General features: G+C 48.9%; 1 protein-coding gene across 1 annotated transcript in view; it reads left to right on the top strand.

Annotated features, from left to right (window-relative positions):
- LOC311233361 (cadherin-related family member 4-like) overlaps positions 1-22,524 on the top strand; it is a gene marked incomplete at both ends in the record, with an annotated part of 115,767 nt that overhangs the window by 63,076 nt on the left and 30,167 nt on the right. The window contains one exon of the mRNA XM_084320337.1: positions 21,080-21,286. Coding sequence (XP_084176463.1) covers positions 21,080-21,286 — 207 coding nt within the window. The remainder of the gene's footprint in view (positions 1-21,079; positions 21,287-22,524) is intronic.

Raw genomic sequence — 22,524 nt, 5'->3', positions numbered from 1 at the left:
TCTATGTCTCTTTGCCTTGGGTGTTGATATGCGTGTTTCCGAGAGTAGGTTGAAACTATTTCCTGGCGGTACCGGGGGTGAGGTCCTGGATCGTTTATTTCTCCTTTTATCCTTGTCGGTGATCCACTGCTTTGGTCTAGCTCCTTGGTTGTGCCAAGGACCGTCTTTTGGGTGGTGCTGTTCTGTAGTTACTAGCATAGGCCAGTTCTCAATCATGGTATTGTTGGCTATATTTGTAGTAGCTTCATAAATAGAGTCAATGAGTTGCTCATCCTGCTGTATTTGGTACAGGGTAGAAACCCGAGCCTCCAGCTCTACAATCCTCTTTCTCATCTCCAAGCAATTAGTACATTCTGTGGGAGAGCCGAGTCCCGGCATCTTCCTTTATTTCTTTTCAGGTTAGGCTAAGCTGAAGCTAAGCTAGGTACTTAGCTGGTGGTGGTGGTGGTGATGATGATGATGATGGTGGTGGTGGTGGTGATGGTGGTGGTGGTGGTGGTGATGGTGGCACGGGGCAGTTCCGTTGCCCTGGAGCTGTGCTATTACTCACACTGTCGTCTTCCGTCTCGTTAAAACTCAAAATAACAAGGAAAACCTTCCTCGTCTTTCATAAATATCCTTGCCTTCCGACATAGTCCTTTGTGTGTAGCTGATAAGACGGCTCGCTATTCCTCCCACGGAGAATCTTGCTACTCCTTTCGACTGTGGTAAAAAATCTGAATAGATAAGAAGATTCACAGTTCTGGAGAAGTACCATAGGAATTGGGAGTTAACGTACAGAGTAATTAAAGTTGAAAGGGCTGTAATAAATCATTATAATAGCGATAGGCAAAAGCAGCGGAGCGGAGCGACAGTAAAAGCAGCTTGCTTTGCTGAAGCAGGAAGTAGAAGGATGTCGTCCAGGTACACCACCATGAACACCTCCAGCATGTCACGAAGGACGTCGTTCATGAGTGCCTGGAATACCGCCGGGGCGTTGGTGAGGCCGAACGGCATCACCAGGTACTCGTAGTGGCCCCTGGGGGTCTTGAAGGCGGTCTTCCATTCATCGCCCTCACGGATACAGACAAGATGGTAGGCACTCCGGAGGTCCAGCTTGGTAAAGACGGTAGCCTGGGTGAGTGGCTCGAAGGTGGAGTTCATGAGAGGAAGAGGGTACTTGTTCTTGATGGTGATCTCGTTGAGCTGGCGATAGTCGATGCAGGGTCGAAGGTCCCCGTCCTTCTTCCCAACAAAGAAGAACCCGGCCGCCACCGGGGAGGAGGAAGGCCGAATGAGTCCTGCTTCCAAGGACTCAGAGATGTACTGATCCATCGCCTTCTTCTCCGGAACGGTCAGACTGTAAAGGCGGCTGCCGGGAAGGGGAGCCCCTTGGCGGAGGTCGATGGCGCAGTCGTAAGGGCGGTGGGGTGGAAGGGCCTGAGCCCTGGACTTACTAAAAACCTCCAAGAGGTCGTGGTACTCGGGAGGTATGGATGAAGAGTCCGGAGGCGACTCACCAGCGGGCCTCCGGGGCGGGGGACAGGACGCCGCCTGCAGACACAGGGCGTGACAGGAGGAGCTCCAGCCCTTGATGGTACCGGAGGACCAGGCGATGTGGGGCTCGTGCAGCGCGAGCCAGGGCCTACCCAGGACCACCGGGACAAGAGGGGATCGGGTGATAAGGAACTGGATTCTCTCAACGTGGTTCCCAGCGATGGTCAGCACGACTGGGCAGGTGCGTTGAGAGATGTCGGCCAGGCGGTGTTGGTCCAATGCAAAGATCTCCAAAGGCCTCACAAGGTCCTCAAGTGGAATGTTGGCTCGGGTAGCAAACTCGAAGTCGAGGAAATTCTCGTCTGCCCCAGAGTCGATGAGTGCCTCCACCGTGGCTCGTTGGTCCGCCCAGGCCAGGGTGACGCTCATCAGATGGTCAGGTGGTGCGCGGCTCTGGGAATGGGAAAAACGGCTCACCAGGATTTCCCGGGGTCTCGGCGAGCCTGGTCTTTTGGCCGGGTGGGGCAGTTGGCGACTCGGTGTCCCTCCCTTCCGCAGTAGAGGCAGAGACCGGACCTGAGCCTCGCCTCACGTTCAGCCTGGCTCAGATGAGAGCGTCCCAGCTGCATGGGTTCCTCCTCGCGAACCGAACGGGAGGGTACGCTACCACCAGTCGTGTTGAGGGCAGGGCGGCCAGCAGTAACGTCATGAGTACGGGGGGTCCGAGGTCCCTCAGGAGGTAACAGTCGGGTCCTCTCACGCCTTCTCTCCTGGAGGCGTCCGTCGATGCGGATGGCGAGGCTAAACAGGTCCTCGAGGGAGTCAGGCTCCTCCCGGGTAGCGAGCTGGTCCCTGACTGCGTCACTGAGCCCCCTCAAGAAGGTTAGGCGAAGTGCAGGGTCGTTCCATCCACTCTCCACCGCCGCCAGTCGAAACTCCAGGACGTAGTCAGTTACCCCGCCGCTCCCCTGTCGGAAAGTACCCAACCGGGCTCCAGGGTCCAGACCACGGGCTGGATGGTGGAACACCCTGCGGAGCTCAGCCACGAAGTCTGGATAGGAGAAACAAAAATCTGCATCCATTGCCCAGGAGGAAGTGACCCACTGGGCAGCCCGGCCTGAAAGCAAGTTTGTCATATAGGCCACTTGGGCTCCTCTAGAAGTGAATCGACTGGGTTGATGACGGAAAACCAACTCACATTGCATGATGAATGTGGCAACACTCCTCGGGATTGCCGTCGAACAGCCGTGGGACGGAGAGACGGGGTTCCCGAGGTGCGGGATCGGGAAGCGTGGGAACTGCTGGGGCTGCGGGGAATGCTCCTGAAGGAAGTGAGGGAATTAAAGCGTTAACGGTGTCGCTCAGCGTGTGAAGCTGAACGAGAATACCTGACTGTTGTCCTGCCAGAGCGGCCAGGGACCCTAGAATAGGCTGGACCTGTTCCCTGAGATCCTGCACCGCAGCCGCAGCCCTCTCTAGTTGGTGACTGTGATCCTTGGTCAACTCGATCTGATTAGCTAGTGCTGTTCTGACTCTCTCAGTGTCGGCTGGGGTCGTCATTTTGGGTTGGATCGTAATGTTATGGTTTGACACCGACCCCAAACGCTACGACACAAAGAGAGTTGATTCAGAGTTGCCAAAAACAAGGGCTTGTTTTATTTCGCTAAATAGCAGCATAAACTTGGTAGAGAACAAACAAAGACAGGGATACAAGCATAGATGAATGTTGCTGCTCTGCAGCTTCTCCCGGGATGGTTCGTCTGGGAAAGCAGACGGTGACGTCAGAGCCGCTCTGCAGATTCCTCTCGGCAGCTCTCCGAGATGGTAAACGGGACCGAGAGGGAGCGGGTTAGCTCAGAGTACAGTTGGGAACAGAGCAGGTGACAGGAGAAGTGACTTGTCCCCAAACAGAGTAATCCAAGTGACAGAATCTTCGGTGTAAATACACACTGTGAGTAACGTCCCAAAACACAAATCCACGTGATAGAATCTTCGGTGCAAATAACACTGTGAGCGAAGTCCCAATAATAATCCAAGTGACAGTATCTTCGGTGTGAATACACACAGTGAGCAAGTCCCAATAATAATCCAAGTGATAATATCTTCGGTGTGAATACACACAGTGAGCGATGTTCAAGCAAATATTATCCCAATGAACAATCCAAAAAGCTGACACTGGGTGAGTGACAGTCAGACAAAAAGCAGGATATCTTCAGTGTCAAAAACACACGAAAAACGAATAGGGTCAAAGACCGTCTTGCAAAACTCACCCAGGCGCTGTGCGTAAAGAGAGCAGGGAGAAACAGGGCGAGCGCGTCGCCACAGGAAACGGGTTGTCCAAGCGGAATACTTCTTGAATATCCTGGGAAGCAAAGCACAGGGAAAAACAGCAGGCAAGGAAGGAACGGCGAATGCTGCTGATATATCAAAACGATCCAACAAAACTTGAATGGGGAAACGGGGTATATATAATCAAAGGAATGCTTAATTGACAAGCTGTGACAGCTGCGGGATGAGATTGACAAGCGTGTGGTTGGGGAAGCACCAATCAAACGGCGTCTACGGGAAGAAGCGTGTGAATAGGGGAATGCAATTGATTAACAGAAAACTAAAGGAACAGAGCGAGTAGGCTTAAAGGAACAGAGCGAGTAGGTGAGCAAGGGACAAAAACCTCACATCAAGTGATGTAGCAGATGTCGACCCAGTCACCCCCAACACTCTCTTGATGGGGCGGCTGGACCCCGCGCTACCACAGACAGTGTACAGGCCTGAAGAAGCGAACGGCCGAAGAATGTGGAGGTACAGTCAAGTATTGGCTGACAGGTTTTGGAACAGCTTCCTACTCCACTATCTACCGTCTCTACAGACCCGCCAAAAATGGGTGAAAGAGAGAGACAACTTGACAGAAGGAACAGTCGTCATGATTATCGACCAGTCACTACCCCGAGCTATGTGGCCGGCTGGCCGCGTAAGCAAAGTGATCACCGGTGCCGACGGAAAGGTCAGAGCGGCCGAAGTGCTCGTCCAAGGGCGGATCTACACCCGACCCGTGGCGAGGCTAATAGAGTTGCCAAGGCTCCCCGATACTATTGATGACGACCATGACCCCATGACTTTGTGAACTGCCCTACCCTCACAACAGACATTGAGTAGTGGACAGTGCGGTTAATCTGTCTCTGCTTAGCTAATTAGGTGGGACTAATTAGGAGGCGGCTGTTACGAAGGATCAGATTAAACCGAATATATATATTTATTGATTGATATATATTGCATAATATTTGTATATCGTTTGATATCCCTTGTATATTCCTTGTACATATACACGGAATATCCCTTTAGCCTAGTACAGACCATAATATTTCATTCTCCTATTGGACAGCGGTCCACAGGCGCCATGGCCATACCTTCAATGTCGGGTTCAAAGTCACCGCCGGGGACATGCCTGGACATGAACGGTACTGCGCAAGGATATGAGAGAGGAATAAAGCTGGTACTAGTTTATTCATCTAAGCGTATAAATACGGCGCAGGTGAATACAGAAGCACTTAGTCAGAAGTCTTAGTAACTAAAGTTGAAGCCTCACCCACGATACGACGTGCGGTGAAGTATGGCCTGTTTGGCCCCAAATAGAGCATTGAGACCGCGTGCAAATTAATAACTGAAGTGTCAGAGTTTAACGCTGTACCGTCGAGTTCGACCTATTCTATTAAGTCAGTAATAGTCTATTTGTGTATAGTGTATCGTGCGGCTAAAGTTCTACAGTGACCAGCATCACCAACGTTTCCTCGTATCAGCTAGAGTGCTTATCCAGGCTGGGCTGCTTATCATGGCGCTTTCACCCGAGGGGCCCTAGACGAGGACCATGGATTATGTACACTGGATAACCTACCGACGACTGCATAGCCCTTTTCGGCTGGATTATATTTGCTTTTGGTCCTGTAATTAATGGAGCGGAGAATCGCCGACACCCACAAGTGTGTGGGATTTAACCTGTGAGGAGCCACGTCGAGTCTGCCTCTCAGAAGTCTGAGGCCGGCTAGCTTTCTTCCATGTGGAGCTACATGCTACAGAGAACAGCTGTATTCGTCTGTGGATCAAGATCTTATTGCACCGTCTCCTGTACTCGGAGTCTCCTTATCATCGTTGACCCAGACTCTACTACCGACAGATCCTCTACCCTTGCTGGCTTACAACCGGGGGGACCCTACCAGTATCTCCCGCTATATTACTAGTGTACCATAGATATAATTCCCTAAGATTCAGGTTGTATGATTATCTCCTGCGTAATATGAGAATGGACATTCGTTATTGATTTGCCTACGCACATTCCTTTGCCTTATAAGCGCATCCAAAGTGAAGTAAAGTAAAGTATATTATGTACCTTTTGCTGCTAATAAATACTTAAATACAGCTTTGTGTGGAACCGAGTCATTGTGGGGAAGTGTTCATCATTAGATACCTGTGTACTGTATGGCCAGTAGGAATGTACATAAGACAGTAGTGGTTTAATGATACCATACTTATCAATACAGTCAGGGAATTGTACCCCTCAGTTACAATTTTTTTTTTTTTTGATCTTTTTCCCCCTCCATTTTCCTCCGATTTTCTCCCATCCCAATGTTAGTCGTATGCCAATTCCCAATCCCTTCCTGGTCGCTGCGCACTTACCCCCCACAGTCGGTCTGGCAGAGTGGAGGCTATCACATGCTTCCTCCGACACACGTCCAGCCAATCACCGCTTCTGTTTCACCTGGCAGCGCGGATTCTCATTGAGAGGGCGTAGCATGTGGGAGGATCACACTATCCCCCTCAGGTCCTATCCTCGCTTAGCAGGCGCCCCGACCGAACTGTAGGAGTCGCTGTTTACAACGACCCGGACCCACCCCGCCAGCTTCTCCCACCCTCTAATACTGCCAATTGTATTAGTGTGAACGGCCAGCCAAGCTGGTGACAACCCCGGAGCTGTGAGCTGGACTCGAACAGGCGAATCCAGCTCACAGCTCCGGGGTTGGTGACGAACGCAATCTCCGCTCGGCCACCTAACCGCCCTAACCATGTACTATTATGATCTTGTAGTCTTTAGTTCAGGTAGCGCTGGTCTCCAGCAGCTCCTCATTAGATTAGATTCAGATAATTGTCGTTATGCAGCACAAGTACAGTACAATGAAAAGATGTCTGGCATCGAACCAGAGTGCAAATGTACCAGTAAAGTGCAACAGCAATATACAATGTACAGGTGATTAAACTGGGTATAACATATATAAATTAGTACTACTGAGTAGCAGTCTGCAACTCTGTACATACATCTGATTATCGCTATTACACAGTAGTACTAATTTATATATTTAATAGGTTTTATTTTACATACAATATACAGTATACATTTAGAAAAACAATATTAAAATCAAGAAATTTAATTGAGAATTCTAAATAATTACCAGAAAAGATAATAATAAATACAAATAATAATATTGTTCTTGGTGGGAAATACATCAATATTTGCACATTATATGGTTGTTGTTCTTGTTCTGCCAACTCTGATTTTAATACTGTAGCAGTGCTACCTCAAGGTCAGATGTATTCATATAGCAGTGATACCTCAAGGTCAAGGTCAGATGTATTCATACAGCCCATTTAAAAACAATCCAGGTTGACCAAAGTGCTGCACAATACATAGTACAAAAGTAACGTAAATTCAATACTAATAAAAATACAACACAAGATGCACAGTTTACAAAAACAGAAATAGTACTGCAAACAGTACTAGACACATTACAATAGGGGAGAACGGGGGACGTTGTCACACGGGTAGGTTGTCACATTCATTATATTTCACCACCAGAGGGTCCTGTCTCCCATACTTTGGTATTTAAATGTCCATAATTGGGGTCAGAGTTCACCTACATTGTCATCTTTGGAGTGAAACAGCTGAATTTGAGGTGAGAGGACCTTTTGTGTTTTTCATGTCCATTTGTAAATATTCCGCTCCTCAGTATTTTTCGTCTAGGCTTTTACACAATTGGTTTATAATGAAACAATTATTACCCTTAAAAGGTGTGAAGGGATGCCTGTTACTGTTCCGCAACTGTAAGTTACTTCCGGGGTAGGCCTGATTGGCCCCGACAGGCACGTGACAGGCGCGGCCACGCCCCGCGGCAGCCTCAGGACGTGCAACTTTCTCTGCCGCGCGGCACGCTCCGCGGCAGCATTATGTAGCAGTAATACGCCCTTTTTCACTATCCAGAAATAGCTCAATTGGCAGCGCTGCATTGGTGTGGATCCTACCGTCCGTTGCTGGCAAGTTTGATTCCCTTCAATTTTTTTTTTAACGTGCATTCGTTCGCCGTTAAGTTTAGGCATGTTAACTTTAAGCATTGTTTCGGAGTTGGTTAAGGTTAGGCATTGTTTCGGAGTTGGTTATGGTTAGAAAGGTTAAGTTTAGGCGCTGTTAAGGAGCTGGTTAAGGTTAGAGTTTGTCTTAGAGAATGGCAATATTCTTTCGGAGTTGGTTATGCCTTATGGTTAAGGTTAGGCATGGTTAAGGTTAAGGTTAAGGTTAGGCATCGTTTCGGAGTTGCTTAAGGTTAAAGGGTTAAGTTTAGGCGCTGTTAAGGAGCTGGTTAAGGTTAGAGTTTGTCTTAGATAATGGCAATATTCTTTCGGAGTTGGTTATGCCTTATGGTTAAGGTTAGGCATGGTTAAGGTTAAGGTTAAGGTTAGGCATAGTTTCGGAGTTGCTTAAGGTTAAAGGGTTAAGTTTAGGCGCTGTTAAGGAGCTGGTTAAGGTTATAGTTTGTCTTAGAGAATGGCAATAGACAGCCTATTTCCGCGTTGCAGCGCGAGGCAATAGACAGCCTATTTCCGCGCGACAGCTCTCAGCAGCCTCGTTGCGCGTCCTGAGGCTGCCGCGGGGCGTGGCCGCGCCTGTCACGTGCCTGTCGGGGCCAATCAGGCCTACCCCGGAAGTAACTTACAGTTGCGGAACAGTAACAGGCTGAAGGGATAGCTATATAGTTTAGATTGTTGTTAGCTAGCTAACTAGTTGTTACTAGATGGCTGTTAGCCTTGATACTATCAAGACATTCCAGTTGGGGTTGGTCGTCACATTTTATTTGGGGTTGGTTGTCATGTTGTGTAGGCTATTATTGTTCAAGTTCTTTTAATAGTTGTCATACAGAAGTACAGAATACTTTCATACAAAATGCTTCTTACTGTTACGCTCCAGAGACTGTGCTAGACAAGATAGTATCAAATAACATAATAACATAATTGTGAGGTTTTGCCCGCTGCTCACCACCTTTTCTCTGTTTCTTTAAGCCTATACTGTTTATTTTCCCTTCTCACTCACTCTCTCTAGCCCCCACCCTCTCGTTCTTTACCCTCAGTGGCCACACCTGTTCGATTATCTATTATCTCTCGCACCTGTGGTGGCAGGCTAATTAGTCCCCCTGTGGGCTTTAAATACCAGGGCGCTTCCCCTCGTTTCGGCGTGGGGTCGTGTTGTATACTTGCCGAGTCATATTCTCTAAACATCTAGACTCTTTCGGGAGATCCTCTGTCTGCCTATGCTGTTCCATTCTCCGGCGTCGAGATGTTTGCTCCAGCCTTCGCCAGCTGTCGCCGTTGCCTGTGGGGGAGACTGGTCTGCGCTCCCTGTACTTCCACGGGAGGCACCCCAGCGTTCCACTGCAGCTGTTCGTCCTGACGCACATCCAGACCAGCGCAGACGCTCTCCAGTCCTCAGCGCGCAACGCGCATCTTCCAAGGACGCTCGAGCTTGGCACGCTCTCCAGACCAGCGCGCAACGCGCATCTTCCAAGAACCCTCGAGCTTGGCACGCTCTCCCGACCAGCGCGCAGACGCGCATCTCCTAGACCTTCGAGCTTGGCACGCTCTCCCGACCAGCGCGCAGACGCGCATCTCCTAGACCTTCGAGCTTGGCACGCTCTCCCGACCAGCGCGCAGACGCGCATCTACTAGACCTTCGAGCTTGGCACGCTCTCCCGACCAGCGCGCAGACGCGCATCTCCTAGACCTTCGAGCTTGGCACGCTCTCCCGACCAGCGCGCAGACGCGCATCTACTAGACCTTCGAGCTTGGCACGCTCTCCCGACCAGCGCGCAGACGCGCATCTCCTAGACCTTCGAGCTTGGCACGCTCTCCAGACCAGCGCGCAGGTGCGCATCTTCCAGACCTTCGTGCTTGGCACACTCCAAGTTGTGGCGCACCACTCTGTCCTCGGCTCGGACAGCCGGCTTCCCGGTGGCGACACCCTCGCCACCGCCGCCTGTTCCAGCGCCACTCTGTTCCTCGGCTCGGACAGCCAGCTACCCGGTGGCGACACCCTCGCCGCCGCTGCTGTTCCTGCACCATTACGCATACGCCTGGGTGAGTTTTGATTGTTAAGTCACTCATCCAGCGTGTTGCCTCCTGGGTGAGTTTTGATTGTTAAGTCACTCACCCAGCGTTGTGCCTCCTGGGTGAGTTTGACTGTTAAGTCACTCACCCAGCGTAATGCCTGTTTTGTTCTCTCGTGGATATTATACCCTCGCCACCGCCGCCTGTTCCAGCACCACTCTGTCCTCGGCTCGGACAGCCGGCTACCCGGTGGCGACACCCTCGCCACCGCCGCCTGTTCCAGCACCACTCTGTTCTCGGCTCGGACAGCCAGCTACCCGGTGGCGACACCCTCGCCGCCGCTGCTGTTCCTGCACCATTACGCATACGTCTGGGTGAGTTTTGACTGTCTAGATCATCTCCGTTTTCGTGTGTTTCTAACACTGAAGAATTACCACCTTTTAATCAGACAGTCACTCACCCAGCGTTGTGCCTCTGTTTGTTTCACTTGGATATTATTTTGGACGTTACATCTCCCACTGTGTGTTTGTTCACACCAAAGATAGTATTCTCTTTGTATTTGTTTTGGTACTTTGCTCTTTGTGTATTTTTCACGAAGATAGTTTTACTTTGTTTAACTTTGGTATTTGGACTGGTCACCTCTCCTGCATCTGCTCTGTTTTTCCCCTTTGTACATTAACCCTCTCCTCTCTCCCTCTCGGCCGCCGTTACCCACCTCGGAGATCTGCCGAGAGTTCTGCAGAGCGGCCCAGGTTTTCCCACCAGTCCTCCCAGTCCTCCCTGTCCCCAGCCCGCCTCCGCGGGCCTCTGTCCCTAGTTTCTCCCCTCTCTAGTCCTCTGTCCCTAGTTCTCCTAGTCCCTAGTCCTCTGTCCCTAGTCCTCTATCCCTAGTTCTCCTAGTCCCTAGTCCTCTATCCCTAGCTCTCCTAGTCCCTAGTCCTCTGTCCCTAGTTCTCCTTGTCCCTAGTTCTCCTAGTCTCTAGTTCCTCTGTCCCTAGGCGTTCCCTTATACCTTCCCTTAGTGTTCCCTTTTCCTGCCCGCCTCTTAAAGGCACCTTACCTTCCCCTCTTGTGTTATTCCAGTGTTTTGGGTTTTCTCCCTTAAAGGGACAGTGCCCTTTTTCCCTGTTCTCAATAAATATCTGTTTCTTGGCAAACCATCATACCTGTCTTGTGTTGTGCGATTGGGGTCGGTTACAAACCATAACAATAATATAGCATGAATTTAGAAGAAGAAAATGAGGTCACAGTGTTCGGTATAGACATATGTACAATGTTCTGAGTTACCATATAATATACAATACACAATACTATGCAGTGTACTAATGTACAGTACTATCTAGTGCAAAGCAGAAATGGGATGAGGTACAATTTTAGGTACAATTTACAGTAAGGTGTACGAGTTGTAGTGCAATCCTTCATCCATAAATATAAAGTGTGGGGAGTGGGTGCTACAGTGTGTTTGTTTAAAGTGGGTGTGTGCTATAAGTGTGTGGAGTGGGTGCTACAGTGTGTTTGTTTAAAGTGAGTGTGTGCGTGTGGATGTGTGTGCTATGTGCGTTTGGTGGTTGTTGTTGTGTAGTGTTCATTCATTGTTCGTTTAGCAGCCTGATGGCCTGGGGATAGAAGCTTCTTCTGAGTCTTTCTGTGCTCGCCTTGAGACTCCTGTATCGCTTGCCTGACCGCAGCAGTTCAAAGAGGCAGTTGTTCGGGTGACTGGAGTCTTTAATGATTCTCTTAGCCTTGCCCTTGCAACGCTTGTAGTAAATGTTCTGGAGGGTGGGGAGCCCCCCTCCAATTGTGCGTTCGGCTGAACGTGTCACTCTTTGTAGTCTGCTTTGGTCTTGTGCAGTGCTATTCCCAAACCAGGAGGTGATGTTGCCGGTCAAGATGCTCTCTATTGTACATGAGTAGAAGTTCTTAAGGATCTTCTGGCTGACTTGGAACTTCCTTAGGCGCCTGAGGAAGTAGAGGCGTTGTTGTGCCTTCTTCACAACACTGTTAATGTGTGTGGTCCATGTCAAGTCCTCGGATATGTAGGCTCCGAGGTACTTAAAGCTGTTGACTCTCTCAACCGGTGCCCCGTCGATGCTGAGGGGGCTGTAGTCCTTGACCCCCGACCTCCTGAAGTCCACAATCATCTCCTTTGTTTTGCTGACGTTCAGGGAGAGGCTGTTTTCCTGGCACCATCCCGCCAGGACCTTGACCTCTTCCAGGTAGGCCCTCTTGTCGTTGGCAGAGATCAGGCCCACCACCACTGTGTCGTCAGCAAATTTGACGATTGTATTGCTACTCCGCTGAGCCACACAGTCGTGTGTGTACAGGGAGTAGAGGAGGGGACTCAGAACACAGCCCTGTTAGGCCGATTTATTGTGTTCTTATTTTGTTATATAGGATGGCCTAAAGATGTGTTTCCTGTTATGACTTTATGTTCATGTTAAGATGCATTAAGTTATGTATTTGTGAAATTGTCAATGCAATTAAACTTTCAAATTTAGTTCTGCCTTCTTGTCTTCTTTTTAAGGTTTTTCCCACTAAAACACATGGTCCAATGATGGTGTTGGTTGTCACAATGTGTCGGAGTGTTTTTGATAGGTGATTAACTCTTTGTTACAATACGTTGGAAAATGAGAGGGATACACATTTCAAGCCAACATCTTAAAGGGGAACTATCTTATAAATGGCCTTTTTCAGTGTTTAGCATTGTTTCCTAGCTATGTGGACTTATATTAATATGATCTATGTCTCTAATTATCATATTGGCGCATTCTTCCAATTCTCCTCTCACAATATTCACCCTCACTGAACTGAGTCATCTGAAAATGTGCTGATTTGTGATGTCAGAGAGACACCGCTGCATGATAATGTTCAGGCGAGTCAGTAACTTACCATTGTGGTTGGAGCCCAGGCTCAAAACGGCTTAGGATCTTGAGGTAGAAAAATGCTGTTTTTGAGGACTTGATTAGAAATACAAAACAATGAATTAAAAAAAATTAAAAATTACAGAGGTGTTCCATAAACTCACAGGAATTGTGTAAAAGTGCCCAAATAGTGAAAGAAATAGTAAAATAGTTCCCCTTTAAGCTTCAATTTAATGTAGGAATGACTATTGAAAGATGTTTTGATGATGAGCAATTCACACTAGAGTAAAAAGTGTGACAACTATCCCCGGTCTTCCCTACAAATACAACAGAATAAAATATAATATGAGATGCAGTCAGAATAGAGGCACAGATGTACGGCTCGACCTGAATGAAGAGCCTCTGTTTTTAAACCTTTATTTAACCAGGCAGGTCAATTAAGGAAGGAAGGCGCCGAGGAGAGTGGCAGCCTTTTCATAGCAGCTCCCACCCCCTTTACTTCTTATCCCGTTTACTACTTTCTTACTTATTCTTTTTGTGATTATACTTACTTAATAGGTGTATAAGTGACTGTGCGTTGCTTTAGACCAAGTTAAGGCATTTGTAACAACTTCTGTGAAGTTAGCTGAGTTAGGCAAGTTCGGTCGAGCACAGCTCTGAACAATGGACAACAACACCGGCGGCGGGCTGGTTTACCCGCGGCAGGACAACAACAACAACAACAACAGCAACAACGGCGGGCTGGTTTACCCGAGGGAGGCTCTCCTCTGCTTTCGAAACAGAGTTGCAGAACCACCGAGGAATCTACCAGCCGAAATAAGGATTCGCAGACGGGGAAATCGAGCTGGCACGAGCGTGAAGGACAGGATAAAGGACAGCAGGAGATTCAAGCCTTACCTGCCCGCTGTCGTCATGGGGAACGTGCGATCGCTGGTCAACAAGACCGACGAGCTCTCAGCCCTGATGATCAACCAGCGTGAGTACAAGGAGGCAAGCCTACTGTGCTTCACCGAATCCTGGCTGAACGAGAACATCCCGGACAGTGCAATAGAACAGGAGGGCTTCACGGTGGTGCGCGCCGACCGGAGTAAACAGAGCGGCAAGCGGAGAGGCGGAGGGCTTGTTGTCTTTGTTAACTCCAAATGGTGCCACCCGGGGCACATCACCATTAAGGAACGTATCTGTTCCCCCGACATTGAACTATTGGCACTGAGTCTGCGGCCATACTATTTACCGCGAGAAATAACACACGTCCTGGCTCTCACTGTTTACATCCCACCCAGCGCGGCGGCGGCGCAGGCGAGTGACGTCATACACTCCACCGTCGCGGCGCTTCAGACAAAACACCCGGATGCATTTATTTTTATCAATGGGGACTTCAACCATGTCAGACTGAACAAGACCCTGACAAACTTCACCCAGTATGTCACCTGCAAAACCAGGGGAGACAAAACTCTGGACCTCCTGTATGCTAACGTGAAGGAGGCTTTCAGTGCGACTTCCCTGCCCCCCCTCGGCCAGTCAGACCACAACCTTGTGAGGCTTGTATCCACATACACGCCTCTCATTAAGAGACAGCCTCCGACCACCATGTCTGTCCCACAGTGGTCTGACGACGTCGAGGAGGAGCTACAGGAGTGTTTCAGGTCGACAGACTGGGATATGTTTGAGAGGGCTTACGGTGATGACATTGATGGACTATCCCACTGCATCACAGACTACATCAGGTTCTGTGAGGAGAGCATCGTACCCACAAAGAGGGTACGCTGCTTCTTAAACAATAAACCCTGGATTAGCAAGGACATTAAACACCTGCTAAACAGGAAAAAGAGGGCCTTCATGGCAGGGGACACTGAGCAGGCCAGGGCTGTCCAAAGGGAGCTCAAAAAAGAGCTAAGGGCAGCCAAGGTCAGCTACAAGGACAGGCTGGAGGGCAGACTACAGGCCAACAACACCAGGGAGGTGTGGGCGGGGGTCAGGAAGATCACTGGTTTCAAACAGCAGGGCACAGCTGTGGAGGGCCCTCCAGAGCGTGCAAACGAGTTCAACTCGTTTTTCAACCGCTTTGACCAGAGTGGCCTCCCCACACCCCTCCCCCCACCCATCGACACCAGCACCAGATCACACCTACAAAGCAGCCCCCCCACCCCCCACCCACCCACACCCATCAGCAACGGCACCCCACCCCCAACACCAGCAGACTGCCCACCACCCCCAACCCTGACGATCACAACCAGTCAGGTCAGTAGGCAGCTCTCCAAAATTAACGTAAACAAGGCCAGAGGACCGGACAACACCAATCCCAGGGTGCTCAAGGTATGTGCAGAGCAGCTGGCAGCACCGCTCCAGCATCTTTTCAACCTCTCCCTGAGGCTGGAGAGGGTGCCCCAGCTCTGGAAGACCTCCTGCATTGTCCCGGTGCCCAAGAAGGGACGTCCCAGCACCCCCAACGACTACAGGCCAGTCGCTCTGACGTCACACGTCATGAAGACGTTTGAGAGACTGGTCCTGCAACACCTCAAGCCCCTGGTGCGTGACTCCCTCGACCCCCTGCAGTTTGCATACCAGGCAAACATCGGGGTGGAGGATGCCATCATCTACATGCTCCACAGAGCGTACACGCACCTGGAGAAGCCGCGCAGCTCAGTGAGGATTATGTTCTTTGATTTCTCCAGCGCCTTCAACACCATCCAGCCGTCACTGCTAGCGGAGAAGCTCTCTGCGATGCAGCTGGAGCACGGCTTGGTGGCCTGGATCAAGGACTACCTCACTGAGAGGCCACAGTACGTCAGACTAAAGGACAGTCAGTCTGACGTACTGGTGAGCAACACCGGCGCCCCCCAGGGAACTGTGCTGTCACCCTTCCTCTTCACCCTCTACACCTCAGACTTCTGCCGCAACTCCAGCGGGTGCCACCTGCAGAAGTTCTCAGACGACTCCTCCATCGTAAGCTACATCACCGACGATGATGAGGAGGAGTACAGAGCCCTGGTGGAGAGCTTCGTGGGGTGGAGCGACAGCAACCACCTCCAACTCAACACCAGTAAGACCAAGGAGCTGGTGGTGGACTTCCGGAGGGGCAAGAAGAGGCCCCCCCCGATTCCCATCTCCATCCGATGGTGGTGGACTTCCGGAGGGGCAAGAAGAGGCCCCCCCCGATTCCCATCTCCATCCGAGGGGTGGATGTGGAGATGGTGGACTCATACAAGTTCCTTGGGGTACACCTGAACAATAAACTGGACTGGTCGGACAACACAGAGGCCCTCTACAGGAAGGGACAGAGCAGGCTGTTCTTCCTGAGGAGACTCAGGTCCTTCAATGTGTGCAACAAACTGCTGCAGTCTTTTTACCAGTCTGTTGTGGCCAGCATCCTCTTCTATGCTGTGGCATGCTGGGGAGGCTACATCAACTCAAGGGACACCAACAAGCTCAACAAGCTGGTGAGGAAGGCTAGCTCCGTGGTGGGAGTCGAGCTACCTAGACTTGAGGTGATGGTAGAGAGGGGGATGATAAGGAAGCTGGATGCCATCATGGAGAACCCCTACCACCCCCTCTACGACGAGCTAGTCAAGATGAGAAGCTCGTTCAGCCACAGACTCATCCCCCCCCGACACTCAACTAACCGCCTCGGACAGTCCTTCATACCAGCGGCCATCAGGCTCCACAACAGTGGGCAGCGACTAGCAGCCTCCAGGCCCCACAACAGGGGGCAGCGACAGCGACTGCTACCAGACATTGACCTGGGACTTATAGGAACCCAAGGGGGACAAAGTAGACTACCCTGGTACTTTGATTAATGTATACTCAGTAGATAGTAAATTATAACACTACCTCATGCATACTGCACCTCATGTGACACTGTGAATAATGTGAATATTCCTCAGCTAGTCAGATAGTAAATTATATTGACCATATTGATCAAATTGTTTACACTGCCTGTGTTGTCTTTTACTACCTGTATACTGTGTTGTTTTACTACCTGTACCCCTCCCCCCTCCCCCCCATGCTGCTATGATGCCTGAATTTCCCCAAGGGGATCAATAAAGGAATATCTTAAGAACAAATCTTATTTTCAGTGACGGCAAAAGGTCATCGGAGGACAAAAGGTCCCCTCAATAGGGTAAAAGGGGACAATTTCTCAGATGGTACAAACATCACAGAGGTATAATCAATGTCTTCTTCTTCTCTTTGCTTTGCTGCAGTGGGCCAGTCAACACTCAGACCCACAACAGCGCCACCTACCACCACTACTAAAACAACAACCTTAGCAACAACACTCAGCCCAGGTAAATGTTACCCTGCTCATCACTCTGGGAGCTACATTAGGCTGCGTTTACACTGCAGGCCCCATTCTGATTTATTGCTCAGATCTGATTTATTTAGTTTGGTTCACGTAATATTTTTACATGTGGCCCAATATCACACTATTGACGTGTGAAGAAGATGGACGTAAACGTTTTGTGCAAATGTCAATCTAGATTCTAGAGTGACGCAAAAGTCGTAAGACTGTTCAGACCGAGGTCGCATTGCAAAAGAAACAGACCTGTATCTGATTTAGGACCAACATATGAAAGTGGCCCAAATCAGAATTCAAAAGATCAGATTCCATGTGATTACTGCCGTTCACTTCACACTAACGTCGTTCCCAGGTTTATCTCCGTGAGATAAAGCCTGGTAAAGAACTACGGCCGAAAGTGTGTATGGGGTAGAATTTCCGGTGTATGTACTTCCCCTGGAAGCTGCCTCCGGACGGACCGAACTTTTCCCGAATCCTGTCGGCAAACAAGCTAGAACGTCCCGGTCATGTAGTAAATTCTTCAGGCAAAGCCGTTGCAGTGGCTTAAACCAGGAAATATTGTGCACTTTATACACGTTTCTATAATTGTTTTGTCGAAACCGGAAAGCCTGTAGCGGGTACTTCCTGTACTTCCGTTTTAGACACTTTAGGAGGCATATCTTTACCAGCCTACGTTCACACTGTCGTGAAGAAATCTGATCTGAGTCACATTATGACATATAACATAAAGACCTGTCTCCCTGCTCCTAACATAAAGACCTGTCTCCCTGCTCCTAACATAAAGACCTGTCTCCCTGCTCCTAACATAAAGACCTGTCTCTCTGCTCCTAACATAAAGACCTGTCTCCCTGCTCCTAACATAAAGACCTGTCTCCCTGCTCCTAACATAAAGACCTGTCTCCCTGCTCCTAACATAAAGACCTGTCTCCCTGCTCCTAACATAAAGACCTGTCTCCCTGCTCCTAACATAAAGACCTGTCTCCCTGCTCCTAACATAAAGACCTGTCTCCCTGCAGGGCTCCTAACATAAAGACCTGTCTCCCTGCTCCTAACATAAAGACCTGTCTCCCTGCTCCTAACATAAAGACCTGTCTCCCTGCTCCTAACATAAAGACCTGTCTCCCTGCTCCTAACATAAAGACCTGTCTCCCTGCAGGGCTCCTAACATAAAGACCTGTCTCCCTGCAGGGCTCCTAACATAAAGACCTGTCTCCCTGCTCCTAACATAAAGACCTGTCTCCCTGCTCCTAACATAAAGACCTGTCTCCCTGCTCCTAACATAAAGACCTGTCTCCCTACTCCTAACATAAAGACCTGTCTCTCTGCTCCTAACATAAAGAACTGTCTCCCTGCTCCTAACATAAAGACCTGTCTCCCTGCTCCTAACATAAAGACCTGTCTCCCTGCTCCTAACATAAAGACCTGTCTCCCTGCTCCTAACATAAAGACCTGTCTCCCTGCTCCTAACATAAAGACCTGTCTCCCTGCTCCTAACATAAAGACCTGTCTCCCTGCTCCTAACATAAAGACCTGTCTCCCTGCTCCTAACATAAAGACCTGTCTCCCTGCAGGGCTCCTAACATAAAGACCTGTCTCTCTGCTCCTAACATAAAGACCTGTCTCCCTGCTCCTAACATAAAGACCTGTCTCCCTGCAGGGCTCCTAACATAAAGACCTGTCTCCCTGCAGGGCTCCTAACATAAAGACCTGTCTCCCTGCTCCTAACATAAAGACCTGTCTCCCTGCTCCTAACATAAAGACCTGTCTCCCTGCTCCTAACATAAAGACCTGTCTCCCTGCTCCTAACATAAAGACCTGTCTCCCTGCTCCTAACACAAAGACCTGTCTCCCTGCTCCTAACATAAAGACCTGTCTCCCTGCTCCTAACATAAAGACCTGTCTCCCTGCTCCTAACATAAAGACCTGTCTCCCTGCTCCTAACATAAAGACCTGTCTCCCTGCTCCTAACACAAAGACCTGTCTCCCTGCTCCTAACATAAAGACCTGTCTCCCTGCTCCTAACATAAAGACCTGTCTCCCTGCTCCTAACATAAAGACCTGTCTCCCTGCTCCTAACACAAAGACCTGTCTCCCTGCTCCTAACATAAAGACCTGTCTCTCTGCTCCTAACATAAAGACCTGTCTCCCTGCAGGGCTCCTAACATAAAGACCTGTCTGCCTGCTCCTAACATAAAGACCTGTCTCCCTGCTCCTAACATAAAGACCTGTCTCTCTGCTCCTAACATAAAGACCTGTCTCCCTGCTCCTAACATAAAGACCTGTCTCTCTGCTCCTAACATAAAGACCTGTCTCCCTGCTCCTAACATAAAGACCTGTCTCCCTGCTCCTAACATAAATACCTGTCTCCCTGCTCCTAACATAAAGACCTGTCTCCCTGCAGGGCTCCTAACATAAAGACCTGTCTGCCTGCTCCTAACATAAAGACCTGTCTCCCTGCTCCTAACATAAAGACCTGTCTCCCTGCTCCTAACATAAAGACCTGTCTCCCTGCTCCTAACATAAAGACCTGTCTCCCTGCTCCTAACATAAAGACCTGTCTCCCTGCTCCTAACATAAAGACCTGTCTCCCTGCAGGGCTCCTAACATAAAGACCTGTCTCCCTGCTCCTAACATAAAGACCTGTCTCCCTGCTCCTAACATAAAGACCTGTCTCCCTGCTCCTAACATAAAGACCTGTCTCCCTGCTCCTAACATAAAGACCTGTCTCCCTGCTCCTAACATAAAGACCTGTCTCCCTGCAGGGCTCCTAACATAAAGACCTGTCTCCCTGCAGGGATCCTAACATAAAGACCTGTCTGCCTGCTCCTAACATAAAGACCTGTCTCCCTGCTCCTAACATAAAGACCTGTCTCCCTGCTCCTAACATAAAGACCTGTCTCCCTGCTCCTAACATAAAGACCTGTCTCCCTGCTCCTAACATAAAGACCTGTCTCCCTGCTCCTAACATAAAGACCTGTCTCCCTGCTCCTAACATAAAGACCTGTCTCCCTGCTCCTAACATAAAGACCTGTCTCCCTGCTCCTAACATAAAGACCTGTCTCCCTGCTCCTAACATAAAGACCTGTCTCCCTGCAGGGCTCCTAACATAAAGACCTGTCTCCCTGCTCCTAACATAAAGACCTGTCTCTCTGCTCCTAACATAAAGACCTGTCTCCCTGCTCCTAACATAAAGACCTGTCTCCCTGCTCCTAACATAAAGACCTGTCTCCCTGCTCCTAACATAAAGACCTGTCTCCCTGCAGGGCTCCTAACATAAAGACCTGTCTGCCTGCTCCTAACATAAAGACCTGTCTCCCTGCTCCTAACATAAAGACCTGTCTCCCTGCTCCTAACATAAAGACCTGTCTCCCTGCTCCTAACATAAAGACCTGTCTCCCTGCTCCTAACATAAAGACCTGTCTCCCTGCTCCTAACATAAAGACCTGTCTCCCTGCAGGGCTCCTAACATAAAGACCTGTCTCCCTGCAGGGCTCCTAACATAAAGACCTGTCTCCCTGCTCCTAACATAAAGACCTGTCTCCCTGCTCCTAACATAAAGACCTGTCTCCCTGCTCCTAACATAAAGACCTGTCTCCCTGCTCCTAACATAAAGACCTGTCTCCCTGCTCCTAACATAAAGACCTGTCTCCCTGCTCCTAACATAAAGACCTGTCTCCCTGCTCCTAACATAAAGACCTGTCTCCCTGCAGGGCTCCTAACATAAAGACCTGTCTCCCTGCTCCTAACATAAAGACCTGTCTCCCTGCTCCTAACATAAAGACCTGTCTCCCTGCTCCTAACATAAAGACCTGTCTCCCTGCTCCTAACATAAAGACCTGTCTCCCTGCTCCTAACATAAAGACCTGTCTCCCTGCTCCTAACATAAAGACCTGTCTCCCTGCTCCTAACATAAAGACCTGTCTCCCTGCTCCTAACATAAAGACCTGTCTCCCTGCTCCTAACATAAAGACCTGTCTCCCTGCTCCTAACATAAAGACCTGTCTCCCTGCAGGGCTCCTAACATAAAGACCTGTCTCCCTGCAGGGCTCCTAACATAAAGCCCTGTCTCCCTGCTCCTAACATAAAGCCCTGTCTGCCTGCAGGGTTCCTGGACCTCCCTGTCTCCGTGTCGGTGCTGGAGAGCGCCCTGCCCCGGGTGGTGGTGTCTCAGTTCCGGGTGCAGAGCTCCTCCTCTCCGCCCGTCGTCCTCATCCTCTCCGTGACGCCGCTCCAGGACCTGTTCGAGAGCCCCGTGGTCAACCCCACAAACGCCTCAGGCCTCTTCCAGGTGCAGGCGAGTCCAACAGCCCGTGGCCTTGGAGTTATATGTTTTTATCTGACATAATTTTTTTTTATTAAATTCATAATAATATTAACAACAATAACAACAAAAACATAAAATTATGATAATAATAATATGAATAATAACAAAACAATGATAATTATAATGATAATAATAATAATAACTCTGTATGATAGAATGCACCTCATACTATAGTCTACCATATAACTCTGTATGATAGCATGTACAATAGTGCTGTGTAGACCGTATATATAAATGTATATTTACCGCAATATACATTGTATATTACTGTTGCACTTTACTGTTACATTTGCGCTCTGGTTGGATGCCAAACCTCTTATTGTTGTACTGTATCTGTGCTGTATGATGACAATACATTTGAATCTAATCTAATGTAATTATTATGTAATCTAATGTAATGTAATCTAATATAATGTAATCTAATGTAATGTAATCTAATGTAATGTAATATAATTTAATCTAATGTAATCTGATGTAATGTAATCTAATATAATGTAATCTAATCTAATGTAATCTGATGTAATATAATCTGATGTAATCTAATGTAATGTACATTTACATTTACATTTACATTTAGTCATTTAGCTGACGCTTTTATCCAAAGCGACTTACAAGTTCTGTGCGACAAGACAGCAAGAAGGGTATAACTCTATCAGCTGAGTAACAATGTTCATCAAAGTGTTGCGTGTTACAGTGTAGGTTAGTTTATTAGGACAAGTGCACGACATTAAGGTTAGTCGGGGTTAGATTTTTTTTTTTTTTTTTTTTTATCATTTCAGATAATGGTTGAAGAAGTGAGTCTTTAGTCGACGGCGAAAGATTGGACGTGATTCGGCTGTCCTAACTGGGATGGGTAGTTCATTCCACCATTGTGGGGCAAGGACTGAGAATAGGCGGCTTCTCTTTGATGACCCTCCGGGAGCTTGGATAGGAGTAGATCTGAGGCGGCCAGAAGATGCAGAGCGTAGGGGTCTTGAGGGTGTGTAGTTAGAGACCATTGACCGGAGGTAGGCGGGAGCGGTTCCCTTTGCCGCACGGTATGCTAGGTCGAGGGCCTTGAAGCGGATACGTGCAGCAATGGGGAGCCAGTAATGTAATGTAATCTAATCTAATCGAATGTAATGTAATCTGATGTAATGTAATCGAATGTAATGTAATCTGATGTAATCTAATCTAATGTAATGTAATTAGGGATCTCCGATATTATC

Source organism: Notolepis coatsorum, assembly GCF_963971535.1.
Source record: "Notolepis coatsorum genome assembly, chromosome: 8".
Lineage (NCBI taxonomy): Eukaryota > Metazoa > Chordata > Actinopteri > Aulopiformes > Paralepididae > Notolepis > Notolepis coatsorum.
The sequence above is the reverse complement of the archived record's forward strand: the minus strand, read 5'-3'. Positions and strand labels throughout refer to the sequence as shown.